Source organism: Lissotriton helveticus, chromosome 12 (assembly GCF_964261635.1).
Source record: "Lissotriton helveticus chromosome 12, aLisHel1.1, whole genome shotgun sequence".
Lineage (NCBI taxonomy): Eukaryota > Metazoa > Chordata > Amphibia > Caudata > Salamandridae > Lissotriton > Lissotriton helveticus.
In genome coordinates, this window is record NC_136073.1 from 774,062,471 (window position 1) to 774,085,408 (window position 22,938).

Sequence of the window (22,938 nt, forward strand, 5' to 3'; positions counted from 1 at the left end):
GGATAGGTTTCTTTGAGTTGATGAAAGAGTTCAGTTACTTTATCTTTGAAAGTTATGGTTGCTGGCGTTTCTTCATGTTCACTTGGATCATCAGAAAAGTCATCGAAATTGATGAAGTAGTCGGATGCAGTTCTGTCAATTGTTGGAATTGCTTCCGGATTTTCATTTGCATTTGGATTTTTCTTTGTTTCATTAGCATAGTCTGAGGCTACATCGTTGTAGACTGGTGTTTCTTGACGAACTGTTGCAATTTGGGTTTCAAGAGGCACAAGTTCCATGGCTTTATTGCATAGTCCTTTTTTATTAACTGCAGGTTTATCAAAGGTGATTAGTCTCAGTTTGAACCTCTTGGATTGTAGCAAGATTTGGTCTTCTGCTACATCTTGGGAGTCCACTGGGCCTACTACTTATTATTGGCCACATGATTGTGGTTTTACCAGGTCGATGGATACAACTCGGTTCTCCTTTTTACCAGCAAGGGGCGGTAGTACAACTGATCTTGTTTCGCTGACAGCTAAGACAGGTACTGCTTTTCTGTAAGAAGGCCCAAATTCCTTCTTTACCGCGATCTCTCTGACCAGAACCCCAATCTTTGGAATCCAGACAGGTCTTGCTGGGACAGGTGGTTTTTCTTCAGTGGCTGTTGGCTGCTGCTTTAACTTTGTTGCTCAAGTTTCGTCTTGTTTCATTTAAGTCCTGTAAAACAGCCAAACGGTCTTTAATATCAAAGCATTTCTCTTCTACCACTGAAGTACGACTATCAAGGTCCTGAATGTGCATTCTAGTACCGAACAATAGTTCGTACGGACTGAGACCTTTTAGAGAATTTCTTGGCAGATTATTAAGACTACGTTGGACACTTGTTAAATGTTGGACCCATCCATCACCCGAACCTAATACCCTCGCCGTTATAGATTGCTTTATGTCCCGGTTTTTTCTTTCCACTACCGTATTTCCCTCAGGATGGAATGGACAAGAGTACCGCAATGCAATGCCCATGCTGGTCATGCCTCCTTATAAGCCCGAGAGCTAAAAGCAGGACCCTGGTCAGAATGTAGCATGCCAATTGCGTATGTGCCAATAAAGACTCGCAAATCTTTTATAACAGTTCTGGCGTCAGCCGAGCGCTGGTGTCTACATTTTAAGTGAATCTAGTCTTAAATATAAATGGAACGCATTTCTTTTACTGGATTTCTGCGTATAGATAGCCTTATGCTTTCTAAAAGAAGGGTCCTGGCATTACCCTGGTCGGTTCGCGACTGCGATCTCTGTTGCAGTTTGGACAGCCCATTGCAAATTTGTTATGTTGCAGGCTCATCCCCGGCCACCAGTATTCTGATTGTAATTCTTTTAGAGATTTTAAAATCTCTTGATGCCTTAGACCTAATCCCATATGTGCGTCTGCTATTAAAAAGACTCTCCTGTTCGTGTTTGGAATTACTCTATCCCCCACTCCAGGGATTTAAGCAAAAGGAACGGAGTTTGCATCAATTATGTATGTATAAGTGAGTGGATAGTTCAGCGGTAATGCTGCATAGTCGCCTTTTAAAGACGCTATTACAGCCAGCATAGTTTCTCCGTCTATGTATTTTTTTGAACGCTTTTTTGTGGCTACGGAACCCGGTTGAGCTGCTTCCGCTGTGGCTCTGAGCCAATGAATTCCCTGCAACGTGAACGCCATCACGTTGACGACTCAGTGTATGTATCACGTGAGTCTTTTGTAGTTCTTTCTGTAAAAGAACTACCTGTTCCCAAAGCTTTTTATGCTTTATTGTGGCACCTGTGTCATCTTTGTAATCGTTTTGAACCCAGTTCTGCAAGTCATTGTAAGATAATGCGAATCGCACACTATTAGTGTGGGGAATTCGCGATCGGCATTTTCAAGCGCCATCTTTAAAGATCTTATTTCAGCTCGCTGAGTTAAACAGTTTCTGAGTGATTCAGTTTTGGTAATTAATGGTCTGAATTTACCAAAGCGCCAGCGACCTTTAACAATCGCGCACGCTTCGTTGTAGGATTTTTTCTCTACATCATAGTGTTGTGCAAATCTGTCCATGTAGATTACACATGTGTATTGTTCGAGAGGCAGAATTTCGATTGGCAGAGGATATTCTTCTTCATAATCTAGATTTTCTAGTTTTTTCATTTTCGGTTCAAAATAGTATTTCACGTCTTCTGCAGCAAGAGAATTTTCCCATTGTATCCATTTTGGATCTAATGCCACGGTAGTCAAATTGCGTGGGCTTGTTAACGCCTCAAGGGCTGATTCTGCTGTTAAGACAGTTCTCCTTCTGCCTTGGGCTAGGGCTCTTTCTTTTGCTACAGCAGTTTGAACCGCTATTAGAATTTTTTCAGTTAAACTGAATTTCATTTCAGCTTGTGTGTACAAGTGTGATTTGTAAGCTATTAGTACCGTTTCTCCCTCATTAGAGGTCAGGTACGTGAATCCGCATCTTCCTGGGATGACTCGGATTACAAGGTTGCGTATGTTTTCGCGTGTTTGCAATTTTGTTTTTGCTAACATGTCTGTAATCTTAAAATTTGTGTGTTTCTGAGTCCAATTGATTGGTTTGAAATCAGGTTTTATTAATTCATAGAGAGGTTTAACCCTCTCTGCATAATTTAGAATGTATGTTCTTCCGAAATTCAGGAAACCTAGTATTGATTGTAAGTTCTTCAGCGTTTTAGGTGCTTGGAGTACAGCGCACTTCTCTAAGAAGTTGTCTGCTAGGCTTTTGCCTTCATTTGATAATTCATATCCTAAAAACAGGACAGTTAGATGGGCAATTTTGCAGCGTGAATCTTTCTGGATTCACTATGCTGTGCATTATTCCGCGGTCTTGTGGTTGGGTCCGGATTCGTAGTCTTTTCTTTGTTTTTTTTTTTTTTCTTTCTCTTTGCCCAGGTGGGCGTCGGCGTCACACCCCCTTTGGGTGTATTTCCGGTGACGTCGGCATGCTTCCTGCGGAAGCTCCCACTCTTGGGCGCCATCTTCGGATTCTTTTTTTCCGCGGTCGGGTCTGGATCGTTCCCGTTTGGGCTCCAGACATTTTTGGAGAAAGAAGAAAGAAAATACAGAAAAGACGAGGAGAAGTCATCTGAAGACTCCAGGGGACTTCACCGACGAAAGACAAGCAAAGATAAGGCGTTTTCCATCCAGATCTTCGACGACCGTCGACGAACACGCGACCAGAGAGGCCCTGGACGCTCGAGGATGGACAACACGCCGAACAACCCAAGTATTATGGTGTTCACTCTTTTCAAGTGAGTCTCCAGGTAATCATCTGTTAGATAGATGTCATCGCCATAGGATAATGCTTCATCATCATATATTTGTAGTAACTCTGTTACTCTTGCTGAGAATAATCCTGGGAGTCGACGAAGTGTTTTTGCTACCCCATTATTGAGAAAGCGGTCAAATACCTGCTTTCAGGTGCAATGTTTTGACAAAAGCATCCATTAGAGATGTCTAATGTCGTTTTATATTTTTTGCGCACGATGTTATTCATTAGTGCTGCACTGTGTGTTTTGTACTGCAAATGTTTTGCAACATGAGTTAAGGTGTCTGTAGTCCAAAACTAGACTATATGAATCGTCTGGCTTGGAGACAGGAAACAAAGGATAGTTCATTTGTGAGGTGCATGTTTCAATCACCCCCTGGTATTCAAGTTGATCTAACATCTCCCTGACTTGCTTTTTAGCTTCTTGTTTAACTGGGTACTGCCTTTGTGCAGTGGGTTGACATTTTAACTGGATTTTTTGAGGAGGAGAGTCCTCATCCCATCCTACATGATTTTTATATAAAGCAGGAGCTTGGGCTATTGCCCATTTTCTCGCATATGTGGATTTTTTATGAGTTGAAATATGATTTGAGAAGGCAGGCATAATCATTTCTTCGCCATGAGGGCACTCCCTGACAAACTCTGGTGGCCAGTCCTTCTCAGCTAAAAGGATGTCATAGCCTTTCGAAAGGTTATCCCAAAAGAGACCCCTTACTTTCCTAGTCTTGTCCCCCTCTATACGTAATGTTATTTCGTGTATGCAGTTCCCACCTGAATGTATTCATTTGTGTCCACTGTCTCCAGAAGATTCATCAGGATCTTGCGAGCTATGGTCACTTCTGCTGCGCTGTCTAGCATTGTCTGGGCCCACTCTCCGTTTTTCAGTTGTGTCCTCAGTATCCTCGGCATGTTTTATTATTTTAATACTGGCTACCTTCTTTCTTGGAAATTGTAATTTTTTACTTTGAGCAGGTTCCTTGTCTTTGGACTTGACGTGCTCTTCTTTGTGTTCTGACTGTCCTTCTTTCCGATTTCTGTGAGGAAGTCTGAAAAGATTGAGAGGGACGTTTATCAATATCTTTCTGTCAGGTTTTCTCAATTTATCCCTCTCTCTAAGGTTGTAGCTTTTCTCAGAGAGCTCCCTCTGGGGAGACTTGTCACCTCGTTCTGGAGATCTATCTCTTCGTTGAGGAGACCTTCCTCTGGACTGGAATCGTTTTTCTCTGGGAGTGGATTGTTTATTTCCATCCCAACTTCTTTTTGGAGTGTTTAGATTATTTTTAATGAATGTTTTTTCAGGATTTTCAGTTAGTTGGGGTTTTACTGGTTTCCCACCCAAACTATCTCTTCCTAGTTCTTCATATGATTTTTCTATGTTTCTGGCAAGTTCAAATGGTTGTTATGCTATATCTGTTTCTTTCAATTTCTGGAGGTATGTTATATCCTCCATTGCCAATTGAACTAATTCTCTATATGCCTTTGTTAATTCTTTTATTTTAACTAAAAGTTCTTCACTTGACATTTTTCCAATGTCAGGATTTGGTGTGTAGCTGGCTAGAACCGGCCACGTTGCTCCTGGTCTACCTAGTGGACCGAGCCTGGTGATGTGATTTTGATGTTTTAGGGCGCCTTTAAATCAGAGCAGGTGCTCTTGGTAATTTAGTGGGATTTCAACATCCTCGAAAGGAGTGTATTCATCCGGAGGTTCCTCTATTTTGTAATAGTGGAATTAGTGTGTTACAGCGTTTGCTGCTGGAAAGTTTATCCATGAGTAGAATACCTGTCTGCCGATATTCATGGGCCTCTACCACGAATATGACTGTACCACCTCGTGATGTCGGTCCATTTTCTATAAGTTTAATAGTTATAGTTTTTCTTACATTTACCGGAATGATTATAACATTCGGGTCATTTTCTTGGAGACTTGTGTCATCCGCTAGGAGTTGAGCTGCTATTCTAGCTGTCTCCCTTTCGTCTTCACTTTCCGTTATTTTTACTAACCGCTTTTTGTTGCAGATCAAGTTTCAAGGAAAACAAAGATTAGGTGCACAATATTTTGGAACACTGTATCCTTCAACGTTGACTAAACCAAAACTATACATAGGATTCTCATCCTACTAAGTTCCGGCGGATTTTAACATTTTACCCACTCCAGACGTCTTTTGGAGTATTTACGGGAAAAAGGGGTCTGTGTGAAAAAGCACGACTGAGTTACTCTAATGTCTTGCGTTAGATTATCGCCTTACCAAACGTTGGGCGCCATGTATTGTAGTTCCTATTTTCCCAATAGGTTCTGCGCATTGGAATAATATAAACAGCAGTGTAGACGTAGGACTGAGGTCGACTAGGTCTCTACTGACTATATTAGACTTAATTAGTTTTCCCAGCTAGCTCAGAGGTCACTAGAAACTTTCTCGAATAAACAAGGAGGAGTTTAACTTCCCTGGATAGACAAGAAGGGATTAGCTTCTGACAACCATAAAACATGACAACTTTGCTCCCTCAGAATAAGAGTGTATCTCTAGAGTTGTGTGAAAACAATAGACAGTTATTTTACTCAGTCAATCGTGCATACTTAGTTTCACCAGAGTGCAGAGAATAGAGAGACTGGCGGTTTCAATAAAAGGTGTTATTTATTGAGCAGTCTTTCTCATGCAAGAGAAATGAATTGCCACAATTGCAATACTTAGTATAAAGTAAAGTGCGTACAGTAAAAGGAGTATTATAAAATAATACTGTAAAAGCATTGATATGGTTTCTTAGCCATTTGATGCTTTAAAATAGGTAAAATATATACATACATAAATACATTGACTAACGTACTCAACTGGTGCTTCTAAATAGGCCTACCCCGGTGTACCTGACCTAAGCCTAATACGTGGGAAGGAGTAAGTAAGTAGCAGTTTAAGTTAAGTTGGTTTTGCCAAGAATCTGAATCAAGAATTCTCTTTAAGGATTTAGTCAGCTCCGTACCTGGGTAATAGAAAGCAGGAGGTCTGGTATCTCTCTCTCAGGACTCGATATCCCAGCAACCCGCAAGGGCGGCTGAAAACACCGGAGCTGGATTTTCTCGGCTGGAGAAAAAGACAGCGTCTTTCTCAGTGCGTCAAAAGGGAGGGGCGGCGTCCGTGGGCTCTCGCATCAGCTGGGCTCTCGGGCAAGTAGATAGCCGCTCTGCTCCAAACCACCGTGTTTGCTTAAGGCAATGTTGGTATATTTATACCTGAAAGGTGCCGGGTTTGACGTAAGGTTGGACATAAGACGTCAATAAAGATGTCACTAAGAACTGGCCGTTCTTTCAGTGCTCACAGGAGTTCTTGGACGAATCAAAACAAAAGCAAGATGAATTCCCAGGTTGCTGGAGGTTTGGTTTGTTTAAAGAACGCGTTGTACTTTGTAGGAGTCTAGGGGAGTAGCCTTGCCGTATTTGGACTGCATGGGCTATTACTAAATATGGATATGATTCTTATGCCTTTGTAAGGATATTATTTATTATAGCCATACAAGGGCATAAATTAGGAATATTGATTAGGGTCCTAGATAGGAATACAACACAGCTGTAGATTCACATGCGTCCGATCGGACCCATTCCCCCCCTCCCTGGTACCTGTAGTTGCTGCAGTTCTCTTGTTATACATACATGCATACGCATGGACATCTCTATTCTTTACTACTAACTCCATTGTCCCCCACTGCGGGAAAACAATCTAACAATGGAGTTGATGCCCATGCGCTCTATCACCGAAATGAGGACCCAACTCTAGATGGTAGGAGTTTGCAAAGCATGTGAATTTACAGCTGTACATGTCAAGGACAGATGTTTACTGAGTAAGTAACATTATCCTTCTTGCTGAACAAGTACATATATTTTACATAGGAAAGGGATTTAAAGATGGTAGCCACTCGTAGACTTGTGGTTGATGTCATTAGGGTCATACAAGCTTCGTATGTGTTTAATGCTGAAAATTACACTTCTGTTTCCAACAGAAAACATCTGTCATAAACCACTAAATGGTGGATTAACACACAGATTGTCAAGAGGAATTTCAGCCGCAAACACTTAAGTTACTAGTTTCGTCAGTCCCAGATGGACCAGAAAATAACTGTTCTTCACACCCCGGTATAGGTTGTACTGGCTGGAGTAGGCTGCACTGATTGTGTGATTGTTTGACCTATTTTTTTGTAGAACTGATAGATCACTGGTTGAAGCTGCAGTCGCACAATTTTTTTTAAATGTCCTATTTGATTGGACATTATTTTTTGGGCATTTTATGTCTACATTTTTGGGACTCCACCTCATATTCTGGCCTGTGACAGTTTTTTTTATGTTGGTCCCCTTTTAGTCAACCTTGTAGTATTAGAGAGCGGTCCACGGTCTCCTTTGCCCACCATTACAGCCCTTTGTCGCAGTTTAGCTTTGTCTAAGAACCATAAACCTCAATGCTTCAGAAGATCCCCAACAAAGCCCTGTTACTTAACACTGGACTTGAAGAAAACAGCAGTTTGATTTTAGTGCTAAGGAGGCATTAAGTGGGCGGTGGTAGAGCCCAGAAGCGGCTGATGCTATTGAGACCCTCAGACTCGTGATTTTAACTAGCTAACATTGCACTTTGCTTTAAAACTTGCTCATTTGTTTTAATTTCTGTGACCATAACGTGCCTGGGGCCAGAAGGTTGCCAGTGGGAGGGGGGGCTGACAGGACGATTCGGGGGCCTTTGCTCAACAATCCCTCCTTCCCACCTCGGTCCGACGCGGCGAATAGCGCTGTTGCGCGGAGGGCGTGGAAGGGAGAGCTCAGGCACTTCCGGTGGCGGTCAGCGCTCTAGACGTTGCAGCAGAGGATAAAGGGCACATGCGTGAGCGGCTGTGCAGCGGCTGGTCAAATTACTGCTAGAGTCCAGTGGAGCCTTAGTCAACTCTATGAACTCTGCCCCAAGATATCTAGTGCGTGTAGCCATAGCATGAAGGTAGACCGTGATGTGGGATGTGCACATTGTTTATTTAGCTACAGCGCTGTAGGTAAGATAAAGCGAGGGGCAACAAGGCTTTCTTGCGGCCTGCTGAATTGTAGATCGATGTGCAAACATAAACTAGACATTTTTGATCTACTCACAGATAAAAAGCTTGACCTTTTATTCCTCACTGAGACATGGCTGGACTCCAATTCCGAGCCAGAAATTATCGAGGCCCTTCCCCCGGGGTACATGATTGTTAGGTTGGATAGGACGTCTGGTAGAGGTGGTGGGATAGCCATTGTTTTCAAACATCCATTAAGATGCCAACTGGAACCGATGACCATAGCTGATAGTGAGGCAGGTGCATTTATAATGTGTCAGTCCTCACCTTACAGTGAAAGGACTCCTGGTCTATAGACCTCCTGGCCCACATGCATGCTTTGTCTCCAGCCTGTTGGAAGGTATTACGGAATCAGCTCAACGGAACGACAAATTTCTACTGCTGGGGGACCTTAATATTCACCTGGAGAATTCCCTCGATAGGGGGGCTGTAGATCTATGTTAGGAACTACAGTCACTGCAATTAGGCCTGAATTCCAAGGCCCCTACCCATCAGCTTGGCCATTTATTGGATCCAGTATTTGCTAATTGGGGGGGAAGTTGAAGTGAGTACACCCATTTCTATCCCCTGGTCCGACCACTTCTTTGTTCCCTTTGCGGTAAAGATCCCAGAACCTAGAGCCCCATGGCAACCGGTGCTAAACCACCCGTGTCGCAAATGGGTTGGATTCTCACAGTTGAAGTTCAACGAAGCTCTGATCAAAGGACGGCAGCCGGGGGGGGGGGGGGGGGTACCGATGTTGAAACTGCTTGCTGTAATCTAGAAAGACGTATAAGAGAAGCCCTAGACAGTGTAGCCCGCTACTTCTGAATAAAACAGTGAATAGACCACAGAAATCTGAACTGTGGTACAACGACGATTTGCACCTAGCTAGGACAGAATGCAAACATCTAGAGAGGCAATGGAGGATAGCCTTTCTTAGTCAGGCCTAGTTGGAGTATCAAAAAAAACGGAGAAACTACCATGGGCTTATTAGACGGGCCAAGGCCACATACTATGCTGAGAGAATTGGGGCAGCAGAAAATTCCACTAAGGAGTTATTCAAGATCTATAAGGAGATTTCCTCACTTGCATCGTCTGCTATCCCCACGGAAAGTTCTGGGGAATCCTGCGACTGTATCTTGGGTTTTGCAGCGTGAATCTTTCTGGATTCACTATGCTGTGCATATTCCGCCATCTTGTGGTTGGAGTCGGAAAGTGCTTTGTATTTTTTTTTTTTTTTTTTTGGGGGAGGTTGCGAACCTGACCTCCCTGGTGAGGCTACAACCCCCATCGTGTGTGTGCAGGCTCTCAGATTATTTTTTCCGCCATGGAGATCGGAGGTGCGCTGAAGACCTCTCCGATGGGACAGCAGCAGAGGCTGGCAAGAAAGGAGAGCCCACCAGAAAACCCTCGAGAGGGGGGGGTACCAGAGCAAGTACTGTGTTCGCTGCCAGAATGCAGTCTCCAGGTATTTGGGGGGGGGATTCTCCACAGGGAGCCGATTGTTCATCCGGCCATGAGGTAAAAATGTGCTCCTTTTATTAATTAGACTAGGAGCAAAACACGGATGAATTGCTCGGGGTACCAGCATGATTAATTAAACTATGAGCAAACCACGGATGATTTGCTCCACGTATCAGCAGAGAGCATTAAATAAAGCACTGGCACTCCTTTTATTTTCAAGGTTGGTTTTTCCAACACAGCTACTGTGTAGTGCCTAAGGCAGTGTGCCATTGTGCTGTTTAATTGTACGATTCATTACTGAACCATACTTCTCAGTTGTGCTAGGTTGGAGACACACAACAAACACATGCAGCAACCTCTGGTAATGGGCATGGGGCTGGTTGCACATTATGTGCGTGTCTTTCACTACTTTACCATATTAATTCCAATCGTGGGAAAGAGGTGGAAACGCACAACTGTGCCGCTTCCACACAGCACAACAACTCTGGGAACCATTCATTTCAAAATTAAAAGCCCTGTTCAGAGCATAGTACTGTGTAAAATTAGCGCGCAATGCCTACAGGCACGGAACCGAACAGAGCCCCTGGGGTAGGGGCCAAAGGTGTTTCTTAAAATGTTCAACAGCCACTAAGGAGTTATTCGAGATCTACAAGGAGATTTCCTCACTTGCATAGTCTGCTATCCCCACGGAAAGTTCTGGGGAATCCTGCGACTGTATCTTGGGTTTCTTCTTAGAGAAAGTCGAAAAAATATACTCTTCCTTTCCGGGAGCCAAAAAAACGGGTGAAGAGTTTGTGGAGCCAATCGGAGGTGTTGGGGGAAATCAGAGGCTGGATAGTTTTATCACCCCTCCCCCCGAGTCGCACTGCAGAATCGGTAGTTCTATAAAGTCTGGTTCACCCAGGGATCTGCCTCCCCAAAAGTGCTTGGGGAGAGTATTGCCACTCTTGAGCCTTATATCAGGCATCTTCTAGATGTATCATTTAGTATGCACACGGTGCCTGATAGTTGGAAGCAGGCTGTGGTACTTCCACTTCAGAAGAAGCCGAACATCAGCATTGAGAAATTGGATAACCTCCGCCCTATCTCGCTGCTACCCTACTTTGCAAAAGTGGCCGACAAGGCTGTAAACTTACAACTCATAGCCCATGTGGAAGAAGCCAACCTTCTCCATCCCTCGCAGTTTGGATTTCGGTCACTTCACTCTGCGGAGTCAGCTCTACTTATGGCCACGGAGGCCATTAGGCAGGGAGCAGATGAGGGGCAGACAATGGCTCTCATCCTTTTGGACCTGAGCGCCGCCTTTGACACTGTAGCACATTACACCTTGCTGCAGTGTCTGAATAAGGGCGGTGTCTCAGGCGCGGCGCTGAAATGGTTACAATAATTTCTGACTGGAACAGAGTTTCCAGGTCAGACAAGGCGCCTACTATTCTAGAGCTGTGAAACTGGATCAGGGTGTGCCCCAGAGCTCCGCCCTGAGCCCCACCCTATTTAATCTTTATGCATCCCCAGTGGACAGTATAGTGGAGGGTTTTAGAATCCGGATTGTGTCATATGCCGATGACACGCAGCTGGTTATCTCGCTATCACGGGCACCGGATCTGGCTGCATCCAACTTCAGAGCATGCATGCAGGAGCTTGCCTCCTGGATGGCCAACAACTGCCTGAAGTTTAACGGTAGCAAGACACAGGTGCTCGTGGTGGGGGGGCCCGTCTGTGTGGTCATCGGCATGGTGGCTGTCCTGCTTAGGCCCAACCCCTATGCTGTGCTTCCAGGCTAAGAACCTCGGTGTATGGGTAGATTCGAATCTTACATTCGAACCTCAGATCAGACGTGTGGTGGGGACCTGTTTTGGTGTCCTCAAAGGTCTACGCAAAACTATGGACCTTCTTCCTGTAGAAGCTAGGAGGACGCTGGTGCATGCACTTGTCACCTCGCGATTAGATTATGGCAATGTACTGTATCTGGGTGCCACGGTCAAGAGTCTTGACCGGCTTCAGGTGTGTCAAAATGCGGCGGCTCGGTTGGTCCTTAGGCTTCCAAGAAGGGCTGCGTCCAAAAGGGCCTTGGACGCTCTTCACTGGCTTCCTGTCAGGAAGAGAATTGTGTTTAAGGCCCTCTGTACGTGCCACCGTATCACCCAAGGCATTGGGCCTAGGTACTTGCAGAATCTCATCACTGTTTACAGGCCCGCCCGGTCCCTTAGATCCACAGGGACTGGCCTGATGGTGATCCCTAAAGTCAAGAAGGCCCGAATGGGTGTTAGATCATTCCGGCTCTTGGCGGCCAGGAGCTGGAATAAACTCCCTCTTGAGCTTCGGTTGGAACCTTCTGAGACAAGGTTCAGAAGAGAGCTTAAAACACACTTGTTCCTTCATTAATGGGCCTGGGCGCCATAGCCTGGGGGCTCTAGGATCTCTCACTTACTGCAGCGCGGGGACACGCCGGTGGGCGTAACCAGGCGCTTTACAAGCTTCCTTATTTTCATCATTATTATTATTATTATTATTATTATTAATAAGATGTTTGGGTTGTATCTCTGCCCTAAAAGATGCTAATCCTCCATATGCACTTTTGACAAATAGGTCTCTGTATTGTCTTCTTGACAAATTGCCAGAGGATTGTTGAGATCATGGCAAATATGTATTGAAAAATAGTCAGCTAATCACCTCAACACTTGTGTAGATGCAGTCATCACTTATTAGGTGGCCAACCAATGGATCTTCTATGAGAATGTACAGATGGTTATCAGTCCATGCTCCAGGCCAGAGCTATAATCCTTTATTCAGGATATGTTGGTTGATGAGAAAATCGAGTTTTGTTGAAACCTAGATGACACTTGGTTGACTTCGAAATAGCAAAGTGTTTTAGATCCTTTAAAAGAACAGTGCCAAAATGCGAGGAGAATGCCTATATGCTCTACTATGTTCTTTATTTCTTGACTACATATTAATGGGCTTTTGGACAGTTTCACATTTTTGATTATAGTTTATTCAAAAAGACCCTATTTTTTTTTTAAAGAACATTTTCCAACATAAAGATTATATGTTGAAAAATGAGTTCCAAGATCTTGCATTTAACCCATGATATTCTTATGTTTATGACTACACAGAAGGTACCCATTATGGCAAACGTGTTGCTAGTTAATAATTTTACGTTGTGGTGTACTTTGTTTTTTTGTGCTAACCTGAATCTTTCTGTCAATCTTGGTGTTTTTAATCATTGTAAAGCAGCAGTGAAGCAATAATGTAGGCAATAAATACTGTTTTTTCCTTTTACCATTATTCAGGTCGGCCGAGTTAGTGTGTATGACTCTACGCGGCAAACTGGGAAGACCAAGGAGTCAAGTGTGAATTGGTGTTTGGCCGATGACACTTCTGTGGAAATCCTGGATGGAACAAAGGGCAAAGTAGATGGGTAAGTTTTCTCTACCAATAAAACATTTATCGAGGTTTCTATTATGGTCACCTCAGGCAATTTACTGTATTGGATCATTATTCATTGCTTTTAGGCCATCAGCTGCATCTTAAAGGGTGGCAAACCTGTTATATGAGGAACTTTTTGTATATTTGACAATGCTTTGTTCTTTCCTCTAGACCAAAACTTGAAGTTTCAAGGGTATCCAAGCAAAATATTTACCAGTTGTACCAAGAGCTCTGCAGAAAGACAAGTCGTGACGACCTGCTGTCTTTTACCTCCTACAGTGATGTCAAAGAAGCCGCTCTGGACTATAATGCCAACAAAGAACACTTTGTTCGATCTTTGGCAGACCTAGGGTATGGCAACTGGATCTGTAAACCACAGGAGGAGAAGAGCTTTACTGTCACTGTTGACTAATATGTCATTGTTTCTCGATGTTTTCTTTTTTACAATGAACCAGGATTGTTATCTAGACATGAGGGATATTACAATGCTGAGATTTTAAATATTTTTTGCCTGTCCTCCATGACAAAATAAGTGGGATTAGGACTTTGCAACATAACTTCATTTCTGATGTTTCTCAATTGACGGTCTGCTGCTCCTGATCAAATTTGGACAGATTTGAAACAAGTATGTTATAAATTGAAAAGCGATGTCCTGTTTTCCAAAGTAAACACTGCTATCTAGGTCAAAATATAATTTTAATCAGTTTTAAAAAGTTTTTGCCTGCTATTTTTCTTTTTAGATTGTGGTCATACATTTTTACTTTAATGTAACTTTACCATTTTGGATACTGGAGCACTATTGCGGTCATTATTTTTTTATTTTCATGCAATTTTACCATTTTGAAAACTGGGCGCTGTCAGTAGCATTGTGAAAGTCTTTATTCTCCTGTTCTCTAGGCGCCATTCATAGGTTAACATGTTTAGAAGTGACTTAAACCCAACATATTAGTGATTTGGAAAAAAGGTGGTACAGAAAAGTACTGCAGTTGTAACATGGCCATGACATTAACTATTTCTTTTGATGCTGACGTGGTCTGAGTAAAAGGTATTTATGAAATGCATTCCTTGCAAGTGTCTTGGTTATATCCCGTCATGGGTGGAAATCATAATGTTTGTCAATAGTAATGTTGTAGTACGGTTGTCCTCATGTGATACCTTCCTTTAACTGGCCTGGATAGATTCTACTTCCACAGTCTTTGAAGGCATTCTCACCTTATTTTGTGCAGTTGCCAGAGGAGGAGACCGGTAGTTGAATTCATCCTTGACATGATGGTAGAGTAGTAAGTCCTTAGTGTCCGATTTTAAGCTGTCTTTTAGTTTGTTGAAGGGGTTTGCAGTCAAGGAAATTAAATCAGTACTGCAGTTAAGACGGAACTCTCTGAAGCGGACTGCTGTGAGATGCTCTTGGTAAAGGAATTTTTATTTCCAGGGCAGATTAAGTCTAGCGTGTAAGGTATACTCTGTTTTTTCGACTGTGAAACTTTTAGATCTCTGCTGACCTATGCATGTACTGTTTCTTCTGTCACAATCATGTTTGCATGGAGTCCTACAAACCGCACACTCAGACCTTCTGAGAGTTGCTGCTCCTAATGCTTTAAACCGGCCAATTTATTTAAATATTTTAGGCGCGGATGGCTGGACGTGATGCATTATCCTAAGATCACAACAATCAAAAGAATGCAGGGTCTAAAGCTGTGGTGTTGCTTGTTTGGTTCAACCTATTTTGATAGAACAATCCCTTGTGGTTGAAAAGACTGGGATGGAGAAAAGCTTTAAAGAAGACATGCTCTTTAGAAAAAATAAATTGCGTTATTTCTTACTGTATTACCTTTTGTGGACTTAATAAGCTTTTTTTCTTTATTCTCCATGTTAAACTCTTAACTTTTAATGCTGGAAATGAATTCAGGAGACTGGAAGTACAATCTTCATAGCCATTGTAGCAGCGTGGATAGCAAATAAAACGTTGCATTTTCTTGATCGAAAATACAAAGAAAATGCAACCTTTTATCTTGATAGATGCATATTTTTCAGCAGATCCCAAAAGACAATGCCAAGCACTCATGGATATGCACCATTTATTTGAACGTGTGTGTATATGTGTATATATATATATATATATATATATATATATATATATATATATATATATATATATATATATATATATACACATATACATATACACACACACATGTCTCCAAACAAATGTGTACCTGATTGAAATGCAATTTGGTCCGCGGCGTGTCTGTTCGAAAGAACTGTGTACAGATTCAACAGAAGCAAAACGGTGGAGATATATATATATATATATATATATATATATATATATATATATATATATATATATACAGATAACGGCTTTGCCGACTCCAACCTCCGTGGGGCGATGATGAAAGGCACGAACTCCTCATTTTGGTTTGGCGAGTTTTAATAAATAAAGTAGTACTTATACTTTACTCCGAAGTCATTTCTTGTTTCAAAGGTTGAAGTTGGCTGTCAAAATGGAGGGTGTTCTTAGTAATTAAGAGACTTCCCAAAAGGTTAGGAAGATGTTTTTCCATTGACAAATGTGACAGTAGTTAAAGCATTCATAGTAAAGCACACCTCTTTTTGTTCATGAGAAAGGTGTATGAACTCTATAGTTTTATTGACAATGTAGGTCAGCAAATACTGGAATCCTCCTGGTTGGTTGGTTTGGGAGATCAAAGGTTTTTTGAAGACTGACATTGGGATCAGTGCTCCATATGAACTAACAATTCAAGACATCGAAGGAAACTTTAAAGGATCTGAACCAGGCTGCACATGGAAATAATGCTTGTTTTCTTTTAAGCTTGGCAATGGAAACCTGAAGTATATTTTTTTCTCTGTTGGTTTGTTCTGCTCGTTAGATTTTAATTTTGAAAATTGACTTAATGTGCCACTAAGAGAATTAGACGAGGCCTGTAATTTAAATTTTTGTGAACAGTGGGGTGGAAGTTTGTTTCGGTTTTCACCTCTCATAATGTATACAAAGTAGAGGCATTGGAGTGAGATCTGTTCCGCTCACTGTCAATGAAGGAAGCAGTTATGTTTTGTCCTTAGATTCATTTCTGTTTATACACTCTGGCTATGGAGAGCAGTGGTCCCTTCCCTGGCTCGTCAGCTCATGGTGGTAAGTCAGACTGTATGCTGACAGGGATTTTGTCATAGTAATTTGCCAGTGGGTTAATATGAGTTGCTATAAACTAAGGAAAAGCACGAGTGCCCATGATGTTTAAGTAATGTTTATTCTGCGCTAGGTAACCAACCACACCTTGAGACTTCCAGGCCAGCCTCAATCTCCATTATGGCCACAATATAACATTCCTCTGTTTAAATAAACTGAACATGTTTTTCTGTACTTAGTTGTGTGTTCTTTCAGTCATGGAAATATCGTCGAACAAAGGTGTAGCTGACTGAAGTATCTTGATAGAAGGCAAACATAAAAACTGGTTTGCTCAGCTTCATTAATAAGGAGAGTTTTTGCATCAAATTATTTCCTCGCAGATCACTGATATGCATATGCCAAATTTCTTTCCAAACGGGACAGCTTAGTGAGGTTTTGTTTTTTAATGGTTATTTTATTATAGTTTGTGTGATTATGTTGAACAGCATAAATAAATGTTTTACAAAGATTTCTAGTTCATTTTAACCATTCCATTTGAGCTAGAATGCTAAGTTTGCGTTTTTCAAGTGAATGATTATGCTCTAATGAAGGGTTCACTTACTTTTTTGTTAGGTCACTCTAGTGGTTCCTTCTCTTGAAATTAACACTCCATCAGTTGCTAAAATATTCTAGTTCAGGATCAGTGCAACTTGATAGCCATTGATCAGTTTCATAATGCAATTGTTAATGATAGATCATATTGATACCCATCAGTCCAAACTCTCTGCAGTCAGAGGATTTGGAACCTGCTTCTTCACTAGTTTGTATTCCGGCAATAAAAGTAGCCCTGTCTTTACACTTCTAGAGAATTTCTTTCCCTCCCTGCGAATCAAGCAGTCGACTCCTCCAAAAGCTTATCTTCCTGGATAAATTGAACTCCGAATCATTGGAATTCATAGAAGTAATGATGTTACTGTGGACCACAACAATTAAAATAAAAACTTTAACAATGGATTCTCTTTTCAAGATTATCATTGACATGTCAATTTCATGCCTTTTTATCAAGAGTTATAGTGAACTTAAATTAGGAATTTATGTTAATATATTGTTAAAGCATCCTTGCTTTTATGGGGGCTGTAAAGGTCATCTAGCACAATATTATTGATGCCATCCTTTGCATTTTTGACTACTGGGGTACAGGATGGTGACTACACTCTAGCCACCAAGAATGGAGGTTTGGCCTCACTTGACAACAGCCTCTCCTCCTTGGTCTACTCACTTGCCCATGGCCTTCAACATGGACAAACGTACTTCTTGGATGTCTCTTGCCCATGGTGTAGGTATGTCAGTTTGCGTGACTGGTTTAACATTTTCCTCATTAATGACTCTTGCATCCAATCCCCTTTTGTTCCAGACTCCGTGGATATTCTCCGCATAGGGCCAAAATGTGTGTTCGTGGCATATGAGCTGCAGAGTGTACACTTCGCATTAGATCGCCACCTGGTGTTGGACTCGGATGATTGCAGGTTGTTGTCTTCTTGGAAGAAGTCTTTGTAGTCACTAGATAGGTGACTCCTCCCTTGGACAATACTGCGCATGGTCATCGACTCCATCCTCAGATTGTTTTTTTCTGCCACTGGGTTCGGATGAAAGTTCTCCGCTCCGGCTAGAAAAACTTTTCCAGCAACTTCGAAGCGTAAAAACTTTATACAAACAATATCGACATCGAATATACTACTTTCGAGACCATCAGCTCCATTCCGGTGCGTCGACGCGGGCCGTTGGGCCAATCGGTGCCGTGCGGCCTACACCTCATGGACAGGACTCCGTTCAAGAGATGCCTGGTATGTCAAACAAAATTCCCTCATAGCGATCATCACAAGGTCTGCAACCTCTGTCTATCGCCAGATCACGACGAGTCGACCTGCACAGCTTATGCATCCTTCCATTCAAAAAAGACCATACGGGATCGGAGGGCCCGTCGACACGAGATGAGATCAGCCCCAGCACCGGAGGACATCTTCGATGACGAGGTTCCACTCGTCCCAGAAGAAGATTCGCCTGATCTCCAGATCGTATCCGAGGCAGAGGACTCCGATGACTCGATTCCATCTTGTCAACCCGTGAGTACTCTTGCCCCTGCTCCATAGACACTGCCCAAGCCAAAGGCAACGGTCAGCACTCCGCCCAAGGGGCCCAGTCGAGCCCGAAATATTCCCTCAAACGCCCCGCCTTCAGACTCTGCTCCGAGGAAAACGATTACGCCTTCCAGTGCCTCGGCACCGAGCAAACGACACGTGCCCATTCCTCCTCTTCCATCGGCACCGAAGCACAATCATCATTCCACACCGAAGGATTCTTCGACACCGAAGCCAAAACACCCTTCGGTACCAAAAGACAAAGATCCTTCGGCGCCCACGCCTAAAGACGCACCGGTACCGAAGCCAAAAATTGTACCGGATCCAAAATAAGCTCCGGCTCCGAAACCGTCCGGTTCCAAAAATAAAGATGGAAAACCAGAGTCCGACGCCTCGAGACCTGCTTCCACTCCAAGGACTCCATCCTCGGTACCGAAGACTGTAAGGCCTGATTCAGAGTCCCCTAAACCCTCAAATAAGCCTACTAAACCAAAACCAGCTGCGACACCAAAAAATTTGCCACAGGACACTAACGCCTCCTAAAGCAAAAGACACAAAAAAAAACTCTTTCGGCACAGAAAAAACCAACGCCAAAGAATGTTGTGGAGGAATAACTGTTTAGACCAGATCCTAAACAAAAGGTGTATATCAACCCAAAAACTGGACATGTGGAAGAACTGTTTAGACCAGATCCTAAACAAAAGGTGTATATCAACCCAAAAACTGGACATGTGGAAGCTATTCCTCACAAAAAGAGACCAGCAGAAACACCACTTCTACCTGTGGTTCCTGCCAAAAAGGATTGTGCAACTTCTCCAATGCACCCTTCCTCTCCTTTACCTTCTTCCTCTCCTATCCCTCCTTACATTTCACCTACAGTTTCTCCTGTACAATCTCCTGCATCATCACACCACACTGATGAGTATGATCTAGGTGGGGGGGGATAACATACCAGAGCCACATGCATACGATGAAGATATCAATCCAGATACATATCCTACAGATGACGATATGAGTTCCCACCACACAATGTACCCGACATTCCTGATCCTCAGTCCTAACCAACAAAACCTTCCCCTCCGGAAGATTGGGTTTAATCACCTCTTAAATAGAGCTGCCCTTTACCACGGGTTTCAATGCACTCGGATGCCATTGAGGATTTTTTACTGGATACATTTGAGCAGTCACAAAGGTATACGCAAATACTACCCATATTCAAAGGAGTCATTAAACATGCTCCAGAAATATTTAAAGACCCTGTACGTTGGTGGGAGAGGTGTGGCGCCGCGGCCAGGGCGACTGACGCTGGAAGCTGGGGGTCAGGGTTCGATCCCCAGCTCCGGCGGCAGGTTAGCCCAGCACCATGCGACTCTGGGCAATAGCTTGCTTAATCTTCCCGACGGCCCCCCAGCGCCTAGAGACCCTAACGGGTGATTGTGCGCTATACAAATGTGGATTATTATTATTACGTTGTAGAGTGTTAAATCCAAGAATAGAAAAGAAATATAGACCAGCACCATCTGATCCAGTCTATATTAAGGGACATGTGCTACTAGACTCTTTAATGTCCAATGCTCAGAAAAGAGCTGATTCCCAGACTTCTGGTGACACGCCCCCACCTGACAAAGAATCCAAGGTTATTGATGAGTCAGGTTAACTTATTGCTGCGCAAGCTACAAATATATGACGCATAGCAAATACACAAGCCCTTCTCTCACGTTATGACAGAGCTCACTACGATCAATTGGAAAAACTATTACAGCACCTCCAGATCAATTCAAAGATCAGGCAACAGACCTCATACAAGAAGGCAAATTAATATCCAAATGCCTCAATAAAATGTGCACTAGATGTAGCTGACACAGCATCGAGAGCAGTCAATACTAGTGTCATACTCAGACGACATGCGTGGTTACGCATTTCCAGGTTTAAGGCGGAGGTGCAGACTACCATCTTAAACCAGCCTTTCAATCAGAACCAATTGTTTGGGCCTGAAGTAGAGATTACACTACAAAAAATAAAAAAGGACACAGACACAGCTAAGTCTATGGGAGGGTTACAATCCACACAGACTAGTTCTTTTCGTCGCTCCTTTTATAGAGGAGGCTCCAAGCAAACTGGAACAGATACATCATCTTTCAAAACGCACACACAAACCTCCTCTAACAAAGGCTACTTTAGAGGAGGATACAGAGGCAATAATAATAAGGGAAGAGGTAGAGGCAACAACAACCGCTCCTCTTCCACTCCAAAACAGTGCCTTCCCTCTGCTCCCCCAACAGCATTCCACTCCTGTAGGGGGCAGATTATCACAGTTCCTACCTGTCTGGAACTCCACAACAGACAGGTGGGTGAGACAGATTATCCAACATGGCTACTGCCTAGAACTCACAGCAACCCCCCAAACATACCACCCAGGCAGCGTCCAATGTCTACAGACCATCTGACTCTGCTTCAACAGGAAGTTCTAGCGCTTCTACAAAAGGATGCTATTTATTTGGTTCCTTTAGAAGAAAAAGGAACAGGAGTTTACTCCCTGTACTTTCTAATCCCCAAAAAGGACGGGACACTGAGACCAATTCTCGACCTCAGGCCCCTCAACCATTACATACAATCAGATCATTTTCACATGATCACTCTGCAACAAGTACTCCCACTGCTGCAACAAGGCGATTTTCTTTCAACACTAGACCTAAAAGACGCCTATCTTCACATTCCTATACATCCTGCTCACAGGAAGTATTTAAGGTTTGTAATACAAGGACAGCACTACCAGTTCAAAGTACTTCCATTTGGGGTCACAACAGCACCACAAGTGTTCACAAAGTGCTTAGCAATAGTAGCGGCACATCTCAGAAGACAACAGATACATGTCTTCCCTTACCTCGATGATTGGCTCATAAAAGCCAAATCATTCAGTCAATGTGTCTAACACACAAATCAGACAATTCAAACGTTGCACAACTTGGGGTTCACAATAAACTACACCAAGTCGCATCTGCAGCCTTCGCATGTTCATCAGTATCTAGGAGCTACCTAAACACATCTACATCTCGAGCGTATCCCAGTCCAGCCAGGTTACACAGCATTCAGGCCTTAGTCTCCATTATTCAACACCAGCAGTCTCTCCAAGCCAAAGTGTTCATGAGACTAATAGGCACGATGGCATCTTGCATCTTCATAGTTCCACATGCAAGACTGCAAATGCGGCCATTACAAGAATGTCTAGCACAACAGTGGAATCCGGCTCAAGGTCAGCTCACAGACCTGGTGTTGGTAGACTGCCGTACGTATCGCTCTCTGCAATGGTGGAACACCAAAAACTTGACAAAAGGACGGCCGTTCCTCGACCCGGTTCCAAAAATAGTGCTCACGACAGACTCATCCCTCACAGGATGGGGAGCCCATCTCTTACATTATACCACACAAGACCAATGGAACAACCAACAAAAACTGTTCCATATCAACAATCCAGAGCTGCTAGCAATATTCTTAGCACTCAAAATGTTTCATTCTGATAGATACATCTGCCGTGTGGATTCCTCACCTTGTGAATATCCCCTTGCGTCAGCAACATTCGGAAATTATTTTTGTAGCTTCGCGCCGACGTGGACCTAGACGTCATAGAGGCACGGCACCGCACGCGACTCCGCTGACGTCACCGACGCCTATAACAGGCCCACGCCGGCGTGATGACATCAGTTCCCTTTTTTCCGCGTCGTCGACGCTAACGGTTTTCTGGGATCGTACTGTAGCTTTACAGTAACTTTGTTACTATTATCCTATTACTTTGTCTATCTTTATATTCTTCGAAATGTCGTCGAAGAAAACTGGATTTAAGGCTTGCGGTGAATGTGGCAAGACTATGTCTATCACCGATCCTCATGAATGCTGTGTCTGGTGCTTAAGTTCCGACCATGACGTCGAGGATTGTCCTTGTTGCAAGAAGATGACTCTGAAGGCTTTAAGAGAGGGAGAGAGACGAAACTCCTCGTGGCAAAACTTAAAAATAAGAAGGTTAAAAAGTCTTCGAAATCTCGATCTCGACGGTCGAGGTCTCGTTCGAGGTCACGCTCGGAGTCGTCTTCGGCTCACGCTTCGAAGTCTTCGAGGAAGAAGCACAAGAAGAGGAGCCATGAGTCACGTCATCACTCTGAAAAGGACTCTAGTTCAAGACCGAAGTCCCAAGTTAAGCTTCCGAGTAAGGAAGTGGAAGTTTCAGAGTCAGAAGATCATAACTCTGTTGGTGAGGCTTCACATCCGAATTCACCCGAATCTCAGAAGCAGGTCCATTCTCCGGTTCCATCCAATCCTTCTGTTCAGGAGGATGAAGGTGAGGAGCAGGGGGCTGGTGAAGTCGAAGTTCCGGTGCCTGCGGGTTCGTCGACCCCGGTTCCTGGACTCGATGAAGAGGTCGACGTCGTATCGACTCCGCCTCCTCAGG

At 43.3% G+C, this 22,938-nt stretch overlaps 1 protein-coding gene across 4 annotated transcripts in view; it reads left to right on the top strand.

The window, feature by feature from the left end:
- ADAR (adenosine deaminase RNA specific) overlaps positions 1-16,611 on the top strand; it is a 196,540-nt gene extending 179,929 nt beyond the window's left edge. For all 4 annotated transcript variants that reach the window (XM_078670228.1, XM_078670229.1, XM_078670226.1 and 1 more), the window contains exons 14-15: positions 13,097-13,224; positions 13,404-16,611. In XM_078670228.1, coding sequence (XP_078526354.1) covers positions 13,097-13,224; positions 13,404-13,644 — 369 coding nt within the window. In that variant the 3' untranslated portion in view covers positions 13,645-16,611. The remainder of the gene's footprint in view (positions 1-13,096; positions 13,225-13,403) is intronic.
- Positions 16,612-22,938: the final 6,327 nt, after the last annotated feature.